This window comes from Adelges cooleyi, unplaced genomic scaffold (assembly GCF_023614345.1).
Source record: "Adelges cooleyi isolate 19-005CV unplaced genomic scaffold, UGA_ACOO_1.1 ACOO_flye_CR_arks_rails_tigmint_CR_PRNA_247, whole genome shotgun sequence".
NCBI classification, from domain to species: domain Eukaryota; kingdom Metazoa; phylum Arthropoda; class Insecta; order Hemiptera; family Adelgidae; genus Adelges; species Adelges cooleyi.
In genome coordinates, this window is record NW_026095912.1 from 12,341,086 (window position 1) to 12,361,625 (window position 20,540).

Genomic DNA, 20,540 nt, shown 5'->3' on the forward strand with positions numbered 1-20,540 from the left:
CTAAAAAAGTAGATTTAAATTATTTTGGATCCGCTCTAAGCTGGAGACTTTAATAGCTCTAAGATTAATTATTTAAAACTGATTATCAACCTATCTTGGTTTTCAGTAAATTATTCTTGATTTAAGCGATTTAATTAAACACTTAAGTTAATAAAAAAGAGTTAAAAGAGCGCACCGTAATTTTACTTTGAAAAATATGTAAATCTGTTGAGTGTTTTTCTTGACTTTGCAGGAAAGGGGTAAACTTTTTCAAATGTTGGCTGATCTACAAATTTACTATTTCAAGGATTCGATTTAGCGGTTTAGCAAAGATGTGTTTTCGGTCCAGACACAAAAATTAAAACACATTATTGTAAAAAAATATCTTCTTAGCTCCCCATCGAAGCTACAATATTATCGTTTGAATGTTTAACTTTAATCAATCTGTTCGTTTGTTATGACTTAGCTTATTATATTTACCAGTGTGGTAGGTTGATCACACCCACGACTGTCCGCCTTCTATGGTTAAATTAAGGGACCCTAGCCGGGACAGGAAGCTATCCTGTATCTACCCTAAAATATCCCAAGAGACTCTTTATATATTTATATAACCGCCCGAAGAGCAAAAGGGCCAGTCGTACCTTTATGTGAATTGACTAAACTCTCAAATTGCAACGTACAATATTATTTATTAAAAAGGCTTAACGCCGAATAAGAATTAAGTTATTTATTAAAATATTAAAATTACTAAAACACAGTATGAGACGATAAGTAGGATTTATTGATTTTTAATATCATTTTTTCTTTAGTATTAAAAAAAAAACTACTAAATATTGTAATATTATTATTTGTTTATATTTTTTATGTACTCCTAAGCATAGTAAAAATGTTACTATTATAATATTTAATGCTAAGCAATAACAACTTTATAGGAAATACTAGCACAGTTTGGTTTGCCTTTGCATACATTTGTCGGTAGTCCAAAGAATAATTTGGTCGATGAACTACGATTGTAGCCTGTCGCTATTTTGTTTGAAAATTATTTTAACAAATAGAAATATTTGTTGATTAAATGTGTTTATTATTTTGACTCTCCAGCAAATATATTTCACTCACCCCTAGTATCGCACCCGAAATGCCCGTGATGGTCAGCAAGCACAGTAACGATGGCAGGAGTTCCAGAAAACTGTTGAGATGCATTTTGGTGTGAAAATCGACTTTGACTTTGGTCTCGACCGTCGACGTTCGACTACTGCTCGGTGGCTTTTTATAATTAGGTATTGGCAGCCAATAGGTTGTACCCAAGTCCTTCATATTATGTGTGTGTATACACCCGAGCGGCTTTAGGTAACATGGTTTTGCGAAAACAGGCCTCCACCCACTAGCATGATTGCCACTCATTCACCGGCAACCACTGGCAAAAAGGTAATTTTGCCGTTCTAAAAAAATGTACGGGGTTAGTATTTTTTAGAACGTTCCGCAGTTCGTACTAAACTGAGTTCATCTATTTATATTTTTCCAATTCTAACACCGCAAAAATTGCTCAGTTTTCAAAAACTATTGTCCCTTAGAATGTGCACTAGGGTGGTCCCCGTTAGGCTGCAAAAGTTGAACAAATATTTCCCTAATTTTTTCGATTTGTATTTAACCCCTTTAGCCTCTACGTTTGTACATGGCGAATTTATTATTGAATCTATTATTTGGTTTTGTATAATAATAGTTTGATTTTTACAATAACCGACTTAATAAAATCCTTATTCAGTTAATTTTTAGAGTTAACGGATTGGCTTTTGTCGAATAATAACAATTGATAATTTTATCATAACAGGAACATACATATTACATACGATCCATTATCTCTGTAAGATAACCTTAATAAAAAATTAAAAAATTTATGAACGTTTTTGGGCTCGTTTTACAAATATAATAACATATAATAAACAATGGCATACCGATTATATTAAATTATTTAATTTCAAAGCCGTTAAACGTTATCCAAAACTTATTCACAGAGAGCAGACATAATAATCAAATGCATGAATCCTAAGATCCTAATTATACACACACTAAGTATGACCCAGCACAGTAAGAAAGTATTAAAGTGAGGTGCAGTGTTTACAAATTAGCATCAAAGCGTTTAATGTGGCTTTATTAATAATAATTCCTATAGACCTGTGACTTCTCTGTCCCGCTATGCTTTGATCCTATTAGGGTCGAGACCCTACTGTAATGGTTTTTTAAAATGTTATCGACGTTATATTTTTGTAAATTTAAATATATTTTGACTGTCCCTAGTAAATATTTTTTACAATTGACTGTATAATGCTATTACTGTAGAATATTGTTGTCTCAATTCAACAAGAATAAAATATTATATCTGTTTGCTTGGCGGATGGTCGCGAATTCCCCAAGCCATTGTTTTTGTAATTTATTTTCACTCATTATTGGTTTCGATTTGTGAATAAGCTCGATCAACGCATTAGTGACTGTAATAATGCTTTGTCATGAGTTTTTCTGTGTTTTTATCCTCTAAAATGGAAATGGGTATAATTTAAATTTGAGACTATTGACGTATTGGAACATACCGAACAAATATTTCTTATAAAACTCGATTCGGTATGGTTTTTGTTGTCTTAAAATTTTTGAGAATGAAGAAGTGAACTATTTAAACTTTTACCCTGCCCTTCAAAGGAATTGGTAAAAATCAGATAAAATAGATACAATATTAAGCTACAATATACAATACATAGATACAATTTACGGTTTTGTGTTTTTTCATTTCGATTATAAAGCAACACCTGAATAAATATATTCGTTTACAGCGACCCCGGTTTCATGTTTAAAAAAATGTATTTCAACTATGTTTATCGCCGTTTTTTGCCATAAACAGGATTTTAAGTTTTTAGATTTGCCCAGTAAGAATTGTATACGCGTCTATTTTCTTATGCTCAACTTTAACAAACATCGGTATACATATTTTGTCTGAAAAGGTTTTCGAATCGATCCCGTATTTTGCGAGCGCTTTGACCATCGTGTAACAATGAAAGCTGAACGTTATATTTGTTATTTGTTAATGTATTATGTGAACGCTGTTACAGCAGAAATGGATCCGTCATTGCGCGTTGATATTATGAACTATGTTTTCTCTCAGCCCGGTTGGCCGGCCTTGAAGTACTTCGAAGATTTTAAAATAATCGTGCGATGGATGGGAGAGGAGCAAAGATGTTTTACCGTGTATGATTTACTAGCAAACGATGCGGGTGGCGAAATAGTCACTGACCGTAACGTGAAGTATAAAATTCGCCAAGCATATCAGTTTTTAAGCTGTCGGTATGCCAACAATCTAAAAGTGTTGTACGATTACAGCTTTGGCGCATTCGACCAGTGTAACAATATTCACGTTCCCTCCGAATCGTTGAAATGTGTAGGCATGTGTGTGGACATAATCAGAAAAATTTATGAACTGGTGGAGCGCATTCTAGGTACCCTATCCGCTATTCACCAGCTATCCCCGAAAGAGTTCGACCAGGACGTGCCCAACGCCTTGGATGATTTCAAGGGTCGCTGCGATAACTTGAATTTCGACAGAGAATCGCTCGACAAAGGATACCACGACGAGGTAATTAATTCTACCAAAAAAAATATGGAAATTGTCATACGACTCTTGGGTGAGTTTTATACAAATTGTTGTTTACCGACGTCGTATGCAGAAAAGAACCATGGCATTTCCAAAGCTACGGAAGCCGTACGGGACATGAACGGAAAATTTCCGCCCCTGGGCATGGTGGATGATATAAAACGCCTGGTTAGCACAATCGTCGACGATGGTGTAAACGAGTTCGACCAGTTCGCTTTAGGGTTTAAGTATCATTCGGATACGAAAACCACCCGTTTGATGTACAGCACGGGTGAAAATCTAATCCATACAGAACTCGAAACATCTGATTCGCCAACATAGCCACAACAGTTATTCGTTAATTAATATGTTTTTGAAATTGTAAAATGGTCATAACAGGTTTGAAATTCCATTTTATGATTATTATTATTTAACTGTTATAATTCAAATATACGTTTAAAAAAAAAAAAAACAAAAGTTCCTATTAATTTTTTTCATTAAATAGTGTTTTTTAGTATTTGATTACCTTGCAAACGTGCACATGTTCCAATAAAATTGTCTTATAAGATTTAAAAACTATACAATAACTTGTCATTGCTACAATATTATCGCGAGTGTCAGCTGATCCTAAAGGGGAGATATATTCTCCATCCCTCCTCTCACAGCACTCGCCAGTTCGTATACAAGGACACCGAAGAATTTGTTATCTCTCAATTTTTTCTCGCCAAACTCTTAATGATCATCATCAACGTGTTTGTGTGGGTGTGAGTTTTACAATATGCCATACAATATATAAATAATACTAACTAATTAGTCAGACGACGGATATTTGATATCATGACCCGGCAGCCCGTTAGTCTAGGAACAAGAACCGTGCTTGCGGGTCGAGTCTTGCTAATAATTAATAAAGCCAATGTAATATCATATTCTTACTAATACCACTCATATACAATATAACAATAATAATAATAATGAGTAATAGGTAAGCCTACTGTAAACACACTGCACATGTAACAGGTATTTCTAATGTGTACAACACGATTAGTAATATTATAGTACACGATATTCCCGACAGCTACAATGAACCGACTAGTGCAACTGCAATTTCGGACTAGTCGTCGAGTGCATTATATTCATGGCTGATGTGAAACCTGCTGTTTTTTTTTTACTATACTTAAAGGCGAATTGCACCAGTACACTACATATACTCATAGAGTTGAACGCGTAAATGATTTTAAAACACATCGTTTACTAAGTGACTAGCAAACAAAGTAAGTATAACATATTTCAATAACAAGTAATAATACTTATACCTAGGTATAACATGGAAAGGCAGAGGATCAACTCTAAATTAACCCAAATACTAAAACTAACCTACCCAGGTAGGTACCCTAACCTTAAATTATTATCCTACCATTTGCCGATTCGAATCAGGGGTTTATTTGAAAGTTATTTGTTATACAAACGGGGAAAAGGTTACTTCACCGATCCCAATATGCTTCGTTAATATCACTATTTATAAGTTATATAGATTTATGCAAAATAAATTAAATGTAAAATAAACTACCTATAAAAAATGTTACAATTAATATTTAATATTTTTTTCACCAACAATAATATGGCCTGGGACACTTTTAAGTTCTTAGTTGATAGAATTGAAGAATTGAATTTTTTTTCGTCTGTCAAACAATAATTGGATAGAGCATGATTTTACGACATTTGTTTTATTGTGTTGTAGTAGTTTTTTCGCCAATCAGTTTATTAGGTACTAGAAAATATATTTATATATATTTTCAATACAGACAAACAGTTTACCCGTTATAACTTTTTACATTCAGTTTTAATTACATTGTAAGCTCGAAGGAAGATTCAAGAACCGGACGACAGTAACTATTTTAATTTAAACAACAAGCTTAATAAATAAATTTGTAATTGATTGATTTGTGTATTTATTTAAACTGTATATTCATTCAACGCATAAGTAATTTATTGTTAGCTTTATAAGTTTGAAGGTTCTTTTGAAATGAACTTAGCGTTTGGCAACGTATCATTAAAGCATACAAAAAATATGTAATTAAGTTTTGCGATTAAAAAAATTACATAACTTACAAAATATACAATATTATCATTGTTTTTTTATACTGTAAATAAAAACAGTGTTAACGATGAGGTGACCACCTTCGACCAACAATAAAATTTTAGAGCGCATTTTTTTTTAATGTAATTCATTATATTTTATTTTGATTTAATTTGATTAATTAACTTTAACTCATTTAATTCGTACAGAGTCCTAATAAACGATGGCACGCTCGATTATAGTTTTCTTGACGATGGCTATCATCGCTTTAATCGTTGTCGGTGTACTTGTGTTCAAATTATCCGTGAACTGGAATGTAGATAATAAAACCAAATGGCCAAACATCGGGTACGTTACTCGCAATAGCAATTGATTGAAGGGTGTTCGCCAGCGAAGACTATTTATTAATGATCAATTTCCCTGACGATTTTCCAGTAGGTCGTATGAATGTGTGAACGGCATATGTGTCTTGAAGAAATTCCGAATAACCGAAAACGACAAGGTTCGTTTAAACGGGTCACTAGGAGCATGCCAAATGGTCTGCGGTCAAAGCGGATCTCTATGGCCAATGCCGACAATAAACACTTCTATCGGGTAAAATACACAGCAACAATAATAGTATGTGCAATATGCTCCACGTTTACTAATATTTCCTACTTGTATATGTACATTATGGATCTTTCTAAAAATATATATTTTTTTTGATACTTAGAAGCGCTAAATATGAAAACAACATAGCGTGCAAGCTACCTAATTTGGATCCATTCGATCCGATAATGATGAGTTTTATCAAACCAGAGCCTCCATTGGTGTGTGATTCAGAAGAAGATTGGGTTGTTGTAAAGGGCAGTGTTGCACGTATCACTGAAAAAGCGCGAAAAAAACATGGCGATGTTCAGTGCGAGTTTTCTGGTATGATTTTCTAATATTTATCGTTTTTGCTTTTATATTTCTTATCGCTCGAATAAATAAAAAATTTGTTTTAGATGTTTTGCGATCCAATGAATTCGCTACGTCAACGGGTGTTATAACATCTACCCATACTGAGTATAATTTGAAAGCCACAGATTTTTTTAGAGTACATTGCAAATCAGGAAATGGGAAAACGAGGTGACAAACACAATTATTGTATCTTGTTTTGTTATAATCAAAGTAGTTATTGTCGTATGATAGTATGCAAAGTTTTAAATTAGCTATATTTAGATACATTTGCCAATTAGGTATTCGGAATTAAATTTGGAACAAATGCCTATTTGATTATCTTTAGCATTAATTCCAAATCTAATAAAATCTATTCATTCCTTAAGCTATTCAATAAATGGACCTAATTGTTCCTTCTATTTTTAATTTCAGAGTAAAAAAAATAAGTTAAGAAACAAATAGTTTTACCTCTAAAATTTGACGACATAATTATTTTGTTTGATGCTTAGAAAATAATAGTTTTCAATTAATATATAGGTAATATTTTCCAGTTGGGAGAGCAGAATGGCAGGAATTCGTTTGGATGACGATGTTATGGAACGAACGGGATGGGATCATGTACCCGAAGATGGCCTACGTTTAAACGTTTTAATTATTGGCCTTGATTCAGTGTCTCATATGATGGTCCAAAGAAAACTTCCAAAGATTTACGCTAAACTGAAGTCCATGGGCGCTTATGTGTTAGAAGGTTATAATATTGTCGGCGACGGAACTCCACAAGCATTGATACCTATACTTACGGGTATAACCTTAATAAATACAAGTTTATTACTTTTTGACATTTTATGTCTTTACTTTGGCACACAACCGGAAAAAGCATTACCAAAAAACCTAACGAAAATGTATCCTTATTATATCCTCCTATATCCTTATATCCTTATATGTCCTTCTATCTCCTTATATCCTTATATATAATTAAAAAAACATAAAATGTCTCCCGTGGTTGCGGACTCGTACGCAAGCTGTTATCTCAAGCTCCATCTCCAACTCTATCTTAGTTTCCAACTTTATCTTCACCTCCGAAGCTCCAACTCTAGCTTCAGATTTATCTCAAGCTCCAACTCAATTTTCTTTTAATTGTGCAAATTATTTTTACAGGGAAAACTGAATTAGAACTGCCGGATACAAGAAAGCGTATGGAGGATAAAGCCACCCACGTTAATGTATATCCTTTTGTATGGAATCTGTTCAAAAAATACGGATATGTCACAGGTTATATTTTCTTATACTATAATCAGTGGTCTAGCCGTAGAAATACTCTGTACGCACCCACCTCGCACTTTTTTATGTATACCTTTACATGAAAATCAGCGAACAGTGTATACACAGCGTATTTCTCAACGACTGCTATGTCGTTTATCGTTCACTATGAAATTGGAATATTATCAGGTTATGCTGAAGACGAAGTGGATGTGGGAGTATTTACATATAGACTCAAAGGATTTAACGAACAACCCACCGATCACTACATGCGAACATATTACGTGGATGCAACGCCTACTTTTAAAATGCAAAAGCCATTTTGTTATGGTTCAACACCTAGACACCAGGTCTTATTGTACTCAGCAATGTCACGCCTAATTGCAATTGTTTCAATGTTAATAATTTAATATTTTGAGTTCTAGATCATGCTTAATTATGTAAAAGACATGTTTCGGGTGTACGAAGACAAACCGAAATTTATGTTCGCGTTCCACGGTGAACTAACTCATGATCATGCTAACAAAGTCGAAGTGGCCGAACAAGATTTAATTGATTGGTTGGAGTGGTTTCAAACGTCTGGTTATTTAAACAATACCATGTTGGTGTTTATGAGCGATCACGGGCAAAGGTGACATTCGAATCGTTAATTCAATATTATATTTCTGTTGGTGTAAAAATATATTATTTGGTTTTGTGCGCACAGATTTGCGTCTGTGCGTGACACGCAACAAGGTAAACTAGAAGAACGTATGCCTTTCTTTTCATTTGTACTGCCAAAGTGGTTTGATCGCGTTTACCCAAAAATGGCGGGCAATATGCGAAACAATACTCGGCGGTTGACGTCACCATTTGATATATACTCTACATTAATTAGCGTTTTACACAAGAATGGACTGCAGGCTAATGATCGAAATAAGCGTTCTATTTCTCTGTTTGATGAAGTATGTAATAATTTTGTAAAGCAACAAACCGTTTTTACTCACTTGAGGAGCTGCACTTATGTTTAGGATGTCTCATATTAAAACTAGGGTTGTGATTTTAATTCAAAAAAGCAAATAGTTGGAATGTTCAAATTGAAATACTTGTCTATGTGATGGATCATAGTGGTTCTGTGTACATCAAACAGTTGCTCGTGTTCATGATTAATTAGGGAATATCTAAAATTAAAAGTTTGTTGATACAACCTAGCTTAACCCTAAAAAAGTGTTTAATCACTGGTCATCCATTATTTTTTAGCTTTGATGTAAACTTAAAACGGTAGTGTCTTTTTAATAATGATGTTTATTAATTTTTTTATTTTATAGTTTTACCAATATTTTTCATGTTTTAAGCTTGGACCCACAATATATTTTCACCCTTTATGCCCTTCTATCGATAAAAAGTTTACATATATTTCAACTTAAAATTATGCAAGCTCTATTATTTTTATGATTATTACTATAGACTGACGATCAATCCTAATCGTAATTACCTTTTACCGTATCACCCTTTTACTTAAAATACAATTTTAAGCACATTACTAGGTTTTTTATCAATATTTGCATTCTTAAAATTCATAATACACAGTTATTTTTTGATTTACAATATAAAAACTTACAGATACCATTGGGTAGAACGTGCCAAGACGCTGGTATCGAGCCGCATTGGTGTGCCTGTCTTAAATGGAAACCCGTAGATGTAAATGATGAGATAACCACTAAAGCAGCAGAGTATTTCATTAACTTCATCAATCGGTACAAATTTATAAATCAATTTCGCTTTAAGTATAATATTTTAATTGTTTTTGCGATTTGCCGCGTAATTCGTCAACAGGTATAATTCAGAATTTACAAGCCTATGTTCCTCCATTGAGTTGGAGAGGATTGAATGGGCAACTAAAATGGCACCTAACGAGGATGTATTGAAGTTTCATCAAGCTGCAGACACGGATGGTTTTGTTCCGGACATGTCAGCCAACACCAAAGTGACTAAATTTTATCTTCAACTTAAAGTAATAACGAATCCGGGACACGCGGTATTTGAATTTTCGTGTCAACACAACAGCGAAACAAATCAGTTCACTATTGACGTAAGTGTAACTTTTAATACATTTATAATTTACTTGAAACATTATAATATTAAAGAAAAAAATTATTGTTTTTTTTGTTTTTATTTAGGAAAAAGACATAAGTCGAATCAACAAGTATGGGAATCAACCTTGGTGCATTTCTCAAACTCAGCCGCAACTTAGTAAATACTGTTACTGCAAACAGCAGCAATAGAATATATAGATAGAGCTTGCTGTTCCTATTAGAATAATTCATATGATTCTCCGAAACGTACCAAATCTGTCAATACGTTAATAATAAATTTACATTTTTGGATTCATATCAATCTAGTTAAACTTAATCGCAATATTGTTTGGTGACTAACCTAGTACAGCAATTTCGGCTGATATTTAGTCTGTCTGTATTTGAGTGGACGTAGAACTAAAAAAAACTATAAAATAATGCATAAAGTAATTAAGCGTTGTTCGTATTATATGTATATAGGCAGAAAGTACTTATGATAATGCATTGAGTAGGTGACTCTTAAAACTAAATAAAATCTAACAAAGTAGACTCCATATTAATTTTGAATCCAATAATAGTCCAAAATTAAATAGCCATTATAACGATAATGGGCAAATAGGATAATCTGGTGTAATATTTATTAAAGGGCATAGAAATAATTTTAGTCATATAAAATAGCATTATTAAATAAAAGGGTATAAAATCTCTTCACATCGCTCGCTTTCTAGTAGTCTAATTCTTACCAATCATACAGTCGCTCGCTTAAAGTCTGAGCAATCGATAGGTATTTGTTTGTTGTCCAACTATTACACTCAAAAGTAGCTGTGTAATCCCCAACGCAAGCTTAACGTATTTAATAACTATCTAACATATAGCCTATGTATGATCAGACTGATTATATAGACGCCGTCACTCTTATCTTAAAGAAAAAGAATAACATCTCGAACAATACATGATATCTTATATACTATACAATAAAGATTACTCTATCTACATATATTACCAGTATCTTCATCTCCAGTGATCTTCTCATCTACAATCATTCCAGGATCTCATTGATTTTTGAAGCACATCCGAAGGTAAGTGGTTTATACATATATATGTATACAACATAAGTGTAATAAGAATAGGAACATAATTGTAGGATAAAACACCTCAAATAGGAATAAATATTATTGAACTTAGTGAAAGACCTTTATCCGTGGTTACACACATGTTATATTATAAGTATCGTCCAAAACTACTGGGTATTAACTATTAAACAGCTCCTTTGTTTTTTCACCTACACTAAACTATCACACCATCTTTATATTTTTCCTCACCCTACTATCATCCAGGCAGTAATGCCGGTAGATATCGGTTCCACACACAACACTGTCACGAAACACGCCGAGATATATATCACCACAATTTATGGGACGTTACAAAAAAGGAACCAACAGAACACTTTACAGTCTTTACAAAAATAGTCAATACAAAATTAGGTACTATAGTTTTTCTTTAATTGCCGGAAAACAATATCATCTTTAAAAATATTATCTTTCATACAATATTATCTTTAAAAAATATTATCAAACATGACAACATTCTCATGGACATCTACTTAGAGTGATCCTATTAAGTTCTGAGTAATTAAGTACCAGTTTTAATTAATTTGTTTTTATCTACATTTATCTGTAATATCTATGATTTAAAAATAAATAAAATCACATAAAATAATATTACGAAGATAAGAGAAAGACGGCTCTAAATTGACAATCCGCATCATTCTTGCATTGGATTCATTTGTAGCATAGTTTTTGGAAAATAATGGAATATCTGTAATGTATGTTATGATGTGTGGACAGTGATTACGTGAGGAAAAATAATATATGATTACCTACATATTATTAATAAGAGAAATACATTTTTCTGGATTTTTGTGTAAAAAACTTCAAAAGTGGTCAAATTATATTATGTTTTTGGGGTCGGTGATTGCGAATTTTATTTATTTATTCATCACAAGGATGATAACGCCCTTAGGGGAAACCACGGGTGTAGTGCGTATCCACCTATACCTCACAATGTTCTATCTGCTGCATTTTTACTGGTTTTCGTACAAAAGTTGTATTCGCCATAATATTAGTAACAATATGGTACACCTATTCAAGCCAATTTAAGCAATCGAAAACACAAATAATAGAAAAAGATATGGCCACAAAACCACTTGTTTTCCATAAAAAAAAACAGTAAAACTATAAACATAATCTACAGTAAAATATTCCTTTTTTGTTAGCACAAAAAAAAAGACCTGAAATCTTTTTTAGGTATAAAAAACAAGTTAACTTAAAATGTGATATTTTATTTTTATACCTAAATCTTATCCCCTTCAGAATTTTAATTATCAAAACGTAGACAGTTTTTTTTATAAATATTTTAATTATTTGTATAATTATAAATAATATTTCAACATTAAATACGTTTATATGTATATATTATGACACTGTTACGTGGCGAGCGTTGGTTTTATTAGAAAAGGTTTAATTGAAATAATAACACACCAAAAGTGGCCCAGTTTGCCAAAAATGATTATTATTACACTACAGTCATGAAAAACAACATACAATAATTATTTAAAAGAAAATTTACAAGTTCAAAATTAATTCATTGAACAGAACAAAGCAGAATGTGTGTATTGTAGGCTGTTGGAATGATGCGATTTTGCTCTACGCATTCGCAAAAAGACAAGGATGTTAGAGATTTGTTTGAATAACTGTATAAACTAATGAAATAATATTAAGTATAAAAAAGAAAATTATTGTTTTTTTTATATATTTTATTTTTATCCATATAGCTGTAATTATTGCTCACAGGGCATCTACGAGTTACCATATTAGGTCGTGAATAATTTTACTATTCTACTAATAATTTTACTATTTTACTATCTTTTTATATCATATTAAACTTTTTTGAAAATATTATATGGTTTCATACAGAGATGGGCAAAATGGATTACAATCCGTAATCCATTACAGACGGATTACTCGTAATCCACGATTAATAAAAAAACTGGATTACATTTAATCCAGTAATTCTACATTTTTGGATTAAGGATTAAATTTAGTCCAGTAATCCCTAGGATACGGATTACGGATTACCTTATTAAACCAGTAATCCCTAGTTTACGGATTACGGATTACATTATTAATTTAGGATTTTTGTTTTATTCCAATAACCCAAATTTAAAGATTACTGTTTTTTTCTCATTCCAGTAATCCAAAACATAGTACTTAAATAATATTTTTTTTTTAAATTAAAATGTATTTAAATCATTTTTTTCTTTTATGCGGAGCTGGGCGGTATTGTTTTTACAATAATGTGTTTTATTTTTACTAGGAGTAAAACTAAACCGCTGAGCCGATTTCTGCATACAAAATATTTCAAAATTTTAAGTGTAAAATGTTAACTTGATTATGGTATGATATCATATTTTTCAGATTATAAAATTAAACAATAACAGCAAAATAATTTATTTAAAAAATTTAACAAATTGACAAAAAAGTGTTGTTTTATAAAATGTGTTTAAGCTAGATACACTTGAGCTTTGTTAAAGTACCTACTAGGGCAGAGTATACTAATTAATTATTATTTGTAATCCATAAATCCGTCATTTTGAATAACGGATTACTTGGATTAATTAAAAAATAATACAGTAATCCGGGATTACTGGATTACTTGTAATCCATGATAGAATAATTGTAATCCGTATTGGATTATTTGTAATCCATAATTTCGATGTATTGGAATAACGGATTATTTTTAGTCCAAGTAATCCGGGATTACTTGGATTAATTAAAAAATAATCCAGTAATCCGGGATTAATAATTCTGCCCATCTCTGGTTTCATATAATCTTAAATATATTTTATATTATCGTTGTTATTACTTTTTTGGATAATAGTATTTTTGCTAGAATATACCAAAAGCATTGAAAACACATTTTAAATCGTGTTATTTATTGAAATAAGTACAACACAAATGTTGGTATGTTGTTTGATATGCTAGTTTAAACAGTTCTCTGTTAGTCATATACTAATACCCTAACCAAGAAAAACAAAAACAACATCTTTAAAATCGACCGACTTGTATTGCGCCTAAAATTCAAAAAACAGATTTTTATTACTTTGGGGCCTTTTATTTTTTATTAGAGCAAATATAAATGTACAGCAATTAACAATAATAGAAATTTTAATTCGAGGAAATAAATTTGCATTATAAATTATAATAAATTGTCAGTAGATTCAAATAAACATAAAGTATTAAATCTGTTTTTTTTATAAAAAGCTACAGGTAATATCGTATATAGAAAGTGGAACTCTATCAATTTGACATTTATATGTTAAATATCCAAATCTTAATATTGTAATAAATATATTATTATTCATGTATAATTTATAATATATTATAGTTTTTTTTGAAAACGCCTCGATAAGATTGTAACTCGGTAATATTTTAAGGTATACTTTAGAATTGTCTGTTAATTTTAATTTTTTTTTATTTTAACTATAACATACAATTTGTAACCTGAATCAATACACCTGCAACAACGTAACATATATTAAGTAAACTACTTAGTGTTTATTATGTTACACACGTCTAAGTGTTTCTATTCGATATACTTTACCATGTATAATACAAAAACATAATTTGTATGATACGTGTACGCTACAAAGAAACACATAATACCCAGTTGATGCGGAAAAAATTACTAGTATCTTAAATATCCATAATGACAGCTAATTCAAGTTTTATAATGTTATTATTCCAGTTGGTTTTCTATTTAACTGCAGAGTCATCCCATTACCCAACTTTATCGAAAAGGCAACGAATGGAGGTAAATTTAAAATAAAATAAAATAATATGTTTCTAATTTTAATTACTATGTATCAACATGAAGTACATAAATAAAAACCTCGAAAGCTTAAGGTTTTTGCTTCATTGAAATAGCTCTATACTGATGTTAATGAATACAGCTATACTACAAGAAAATTGTAAAAAAAAAACGTTAATACTTTATTGCTTTTCCAAATCGAGTACTTACCTCATGAGTCATGACTATAATTTAATTCTTGAACATCAAGTCATCGCTTAAAATGCCACACCTAATATGTCATTTTTTACCAGCGACACAAAATAAATAAAAGATATGAATTGGACAATGTGGCACCTCCCGCAAGAACAAAGGTGAATTAAAAATATTATATTTCTTATTATAATTACTATGTATCCACTTCAATAATAGAGAAATACAAATTCACCCCTGATATGCTTGTACAATTTGCTGTATAAAAGTATTAAAATTAAAACTTGATTGCTTGTTATAAATATAAAAATACAATTAAAGCACGTACGTTGAAAGTTTAAGGTTCTTACTTCATTGAAAGCGCTCTATTGCGCATATTGATGTTTAGGAATAGATTTTCAGTACAGCTATACTAAAAGTAATCTCATTAAATCGACGGGATTGCAAAAGTTAGAAAAGTGTAATAAAAACGTTAAGATTTTGCTTGAAAAATGTAATCACCAGCAGTTTACAGACGTTTTTAAAATAAGAACAAACGAAGTAAATACCATTTTTAAACCATATGAAGCTTTTGATAAAACGGAATTAGCTGACTTATGACAGACGTTGATATCTGAGTACTTAGGAGTATGTTGTTATCGTTGTTGTATGGTGTCATTAGCTTAAGAATAAGCCTTTCTAGTCTTATTGATGAAAAAGGCACAAGATTTATCGGAGTTTAGGATGTCAGGAGGTTTATCAGGTTTAACAAAGAGGATTATTTTTAAGCATTTCCATAGAACAAGAACATAAATGATAATCGTAATGTTACATTGAATGTATAATTTCTAAGTAAAATGGCTTTTTTTGGAAGACAACTCGCAATCTCTGCCGTAATAACCGGGTAATTTTTTTTAAGGTTAGGTTAGAATTATAGAATTATCTGTTTGATTTAATTTTTTTAAACTATCTACGATTATACCCGCCAAAACGTCACAAATATATTGAGTATAAACTTCTTAGTTTCTGTTATATTGCACATGCCCAAGTGTTTTTATGCACCATTAATTTGTTTTGGTATAATACATGTACGCTCCACAAAAACACATAACACACAGTTGATATGGCAAAAGTTACTATAAAAAAAAAAATCTTAATTATTCATAATGACAGCTAACTCAAGTTTCATAATTTTATTATTCTAGATGGTATTCTATTTAAATGCATTGACACCCTGTCCTACAGTTGAACTTGAATCCATAACTTTTGCCAAGAAAGTAAACAATGCTTTAGCGGAAATGGATCTTCCCGAAAAAACTAAGGTGAATCGAAAATGCAATAAAATATTATACTTGTAATTATAATTACTATGTATCAACTTTAAAAGTACATAAATAAAAATTAACGCCTCCTGTGCTTGTAAAATATGTTGCATATAAGTATCACGATTAAAAACTGATTTGCTCGTTCCAAATTAAAGCAATAGGTTTGAAAGCATAAGGTTTTTGCTTTTTTGGAAGCGCTCTATATGAATGTTTAGGAATACAGCTATACTACAAGTGATCCTTCTATATCATCGGAGATTCCCAAATTAGAAAACTGTAATATAAACGTTAATATTTTGTTTCTTTTCCAAATCGAGTACCTACCCCATAACTATGACTTGATTCTTGAACATAATTTCATCACTTAAGATGCCATACCTCATATGTCTTTGTTTTGGCCACGTTCCATATTTATTCCAATGGAAATTCTACACTTTAGAACCAGACTAAAGTTAGGAATAACCCGAGTAAAATAAAAAGGCCTTGAGCTTATGTTGGTGATAATAATAATAATATTAATGTGTTTTTAGGAAGCATTTTCTAAACAATGGATCTATGTGGGACGTTATTCAATCGATTTCATTGAACTGTTGAATTCGTTAGAGACGACCAAGGACTCCCCAATTCGTTTTAACGACCACGAAAAAAGAATATTATCTTCGAGTAATGCAGAAGACTCGACAAACGATAAAGCACTCGCTCAACTGAAATACTTCTGCAAGATGCAAGAAGTTCAGTGTACAGACCATTTTCTATTGTATAACATTTTAAATGAAACCAATCGGAATATGCAACCTGTTCTTCAGCGTGTACGCAATATGATAGAGATGGCGTATGTAGGATTATTCGTGGTTTACACATGGCTTTGGAAACTATACATCAACCTTTTGTCTTTAAATAAATTTATATATGATACTACTGTTGCTGATCTAGAACAATATCGAAAACCCTTAGGCGAATTGGTGAATATGTGCGTGGAAAATAATTACATAGCGAACAGTTTTTTAAACAAAAATGCAAACGATACCGAAAAAATGTTGTTCACTTTTAATAGTTTTGACGACAAAAGACATATACATTTTAATAATAATAAAAGTCCGTTGCCTTTGTCCATCCCACATTTATTCTTATCATACATGAGACATAACGGACATCATCTTTATTTATCAATATCCAATGTAACTATTGAATGGTATACGATGAAGGATTGGTTTATACGAATGACTTCTAAGGTCAGCGGTCAATTTAAATACAGAGACTGGAATTCGCGTCCCTTTGAAAACATTGATTTTCAGCAAACATGTTTAGAAATCGTTAGTTTAAAACTATATTTTTTTGTTGTGGTGCAACTCTTAGCTTATAAAAAGGTGGACGGCCCTAAGTTTAAAAAACGCCATGATGACTTTATGTTACTCATTTCCGGCATTGTTGTGTCCATTTCCATCAAAGACAGACCATTAAACCACGTATTAACGTTGTATAGTAAAATAGACGAATTTAATCACGAGCAGATTGACGAAATTTTGAAAATAATAACAAATGAAATAAATAACATATTGTGTCAATATAAAATATATCCTGGAAAAACTGAATTGGTCGACATATCATACATTGATGTAGAAAATGAAGTCGCATTTAATTCATTTCTGGATACAATAGAAGAGCAATGTCGAAATTTCGGAGATTTTTTGACAGGATTTTCATTTGATTTTTTGTTGTTCTTTATCAACGGAAGTTATAACACTGAGCTTGCTATTTTTCCAAATTAGATAAATACAAATTTCGCCAAAATTACAATAGTTAATAAATACAGTAACAATTCATTTAGTTAATAAAACTACATACAATAATAAATTGTAATTTGTATGTTATTGTTTGAGAAACGATTTTAATGACATAAGGTTACATTATAATTTATAATAATATGTATTGTAATTATTTAAATATATTTGTTTATTATATTCTAACATACAATAACAAATTCATAAAATATGAATATTTTGAAAATTTTCATCACCAATCCTTATTAGCCAAAAAGGGGGATTTTTTAAATGGCAACATATGGTTTTAATTACATAAATTTGTAGACAAAAAATTAAAAAATATGTTAGCATTTGAATTTTTTATTTCATTTATCTGTTCATTAGCTATGACTTTGTAAAGATACTATATTTCTTTTTAATAATTATCATATTTCTTCGGTTTTCCAAAACCGGTAGCACATAAAATTCAAATTTATGTTCGCATTGTCCATTTGGCGATAACAAACAGCAAAAAAGTCACTAAAAAAGACTTTGAAATAATGATAGACAAACGGTTTTTATCTATAGATTACCTATTCCAACACAGTAAAGCAGATAAGGTAAACACAAATAAAATACATTCCATATTTTCAAATAATTTTATTATCTTAAAAATCATATAAGCGAAATTGTATACATCCCGTAGATATAACAATGAAGGTATACGTGAAAAAAATACACACATAGAGACATTATTTAAAATATACTTAGGACCGGGGAGTTAGATTTTAACACAAAACAATTGTGAATATATCTGAAAAAATAGTATTTGAATTATTTATACTAATTCCTTCATGAATTTTTTTGAAAGTAAATAGAAAAAATCCATATTGTGTACTTTGTTTTAATTGTTATTACTGTTGGTATGTAAACTTTCTCATAATTTCTATAAATTAAAACAATATGAGGTATAAAATATTTCCGGTGTGATAATTGGATTAGTTCTAGCGAAATAATTGATGTATGATATTAATAGTTTGTAGTAATTCAAAAAATCTACCTATAATGACAAAATAAAATGTAAATTTAAACAAATACATTTTCAAAAATCTGTAAAATGTTATGAAAAACCATAATGAACAAAATGTATTGATAAAGAGAATGTTTAATATTTGGAAATAACAAACATCAGTTGTGAATTCAGTTTTTTCTTTATTATTATTTTACAAAACATGTGTGACAGTGATTTTTTTTTTAAGTTCATTATTATACGGGCTTGCTTAAAATATTTTAGTATACGTGTACGTGTAAAAAGTTATCAAATAAAATGTACCAATGCGGCACATTTTATTTGATATCAAGTTGTCATTACCTACATAATTGTTTTAAATAAAAATATCATCTACTAGTCAGATTTACACGATATCGTGTTGATTATTCTACACAGTAAATCGGTAATTCGGTGAAAATAATATTTTAAATAATCCCGATCGCAACCACTCCCTCTTTGTATTCAAAGCCCAAATTGTGAAAACATCTGCCGAAAATTTCATTAACATAACAATCTAATTCGTTTACTGCATATCCCACTATAGTCGTTTCCTGCGGTATTTGCTTCTAACACAGTGTTAGAAAATTTGATTAAAAAATTAAGAATAATTACATTTTTATTTTAGCACATGCCAAGACTATTTGCTAATCATATCCGCATCGAGTTCTTGATTTATACGCAACGTTCCGCTTGTTTATTTAAGTGCAATTAATTGCATATTAATATATAAATGCACTTTTGATATACACGGTGACAGCGGAGTCGATGTGAATTCTTATGATTTCATTAAATCTTCTTCTTATAATCTCATTTTCAGAAGAATGTTATGTGCTACCGGTTTTGGAAAACCGAAGAAATATGATAATGATTAAAAGGAAAGGTATTATCTTTACAAAGTCATACCTAATGAACAGATAAATGAAAATGAAAAATTCAAACGCTAACATCTTTTTTAATTTTTCGTCAACAAATGTATGTAATTAAAAACATATGTTGCTATTAAAAAAAAAAACAAAAATCCCCCTTTTGAACTAATTTGACTATTTTCCAAAAGGTTACAGAATGCTGTAGTTTTAAGTAAAAAAAATATATAATATTTTTGGGTATATTCTCGATTTTGGAGAGAAAGAGGAAATTTGTTTTAAGTTTAAACAAATTAAAGAACAATTCAGTTACGATTTCTGATATATACAATAATAGGTGTATTAGTGTTCAAAAGTTGTTGTATTTTGTTGTGTTGTACAGACATATGCTTCTACCATATGGTGCGTATTTTTTTAAATTGTACTTCGGTAGGTTGTTTTGTTTTTTTTTTTTTTGGTCGTACTGATTTGCTGTGCATTGTCCATACTACCATGTCAGCTTTAAGCGTAAAAATGTATTACAAATTTTGTTTTCTGATTCTACCTTTTATCCTCTTCCGTAATTATATGGCATGCGAAACGCCCTATCATATAAATAAGGAGTACGTTGAT

At 30.7% G+C, this 20,540-nt stretch overlaps 2 protein-coding genes across 2 annotated transcripts; both read left to right on the forward strand.

Moving 5' to 3' along the window:
• The first annotated feature begins 5,925 nt into the window (after positions 1 to 5,925).
• On the forward strand, positions 5,926 to 10,117 carry LOC126837189 (uncharacterized). Its single transcript, XM_050571013.1, has 12 exons — positions 5,926 to 6,020; positions 6,111 to 6,266; positions 6,385 to 6,584; positions 6,659 to 6,782; positions 7,145 to 7,395; positions 7,752 to 7,865; positions 8,043 to 8,203; positions 8,279 to 8,484; positions 8,560 to 8,797; positions 9,456 to 9,589; positions 9,669 to 9,924; positions 10,013 to 10,117. Exons 1-12 carry the CDS (start codon positions 5,926 to 5,928, stop codon positions 10,115 to 10,117), a joined length of 2,040 nt encoding a protein of 679 aa, XP_050426970.1.
• Positions 10,118 to 14,628: 4,511 nt separating this feature from the next.
• On the forward strand, positions 14,629 to 18,041 carry LOC126837190 (uncharacterized). Its single transcript, XM_050571014.1, has 4 exons — positions 14,629 to 14,779; positions 15,070 to 15,129; positions 16,153 to 16,269; positions 16,803 to 18,041. The coding sequence occupies exons 1-4, from the start codon at positions 14,675 to 14,677 to the stop codon at positions 18,039 to 18,041; spliced, it is 1,521 nt and encodes a 506-aa protein (XP_050426971.1). The 5' UTR covers positions 14,629 to 14,674.
• Positions 18,042 to 20,540: the final 2,499 nt, after the last annotated feature.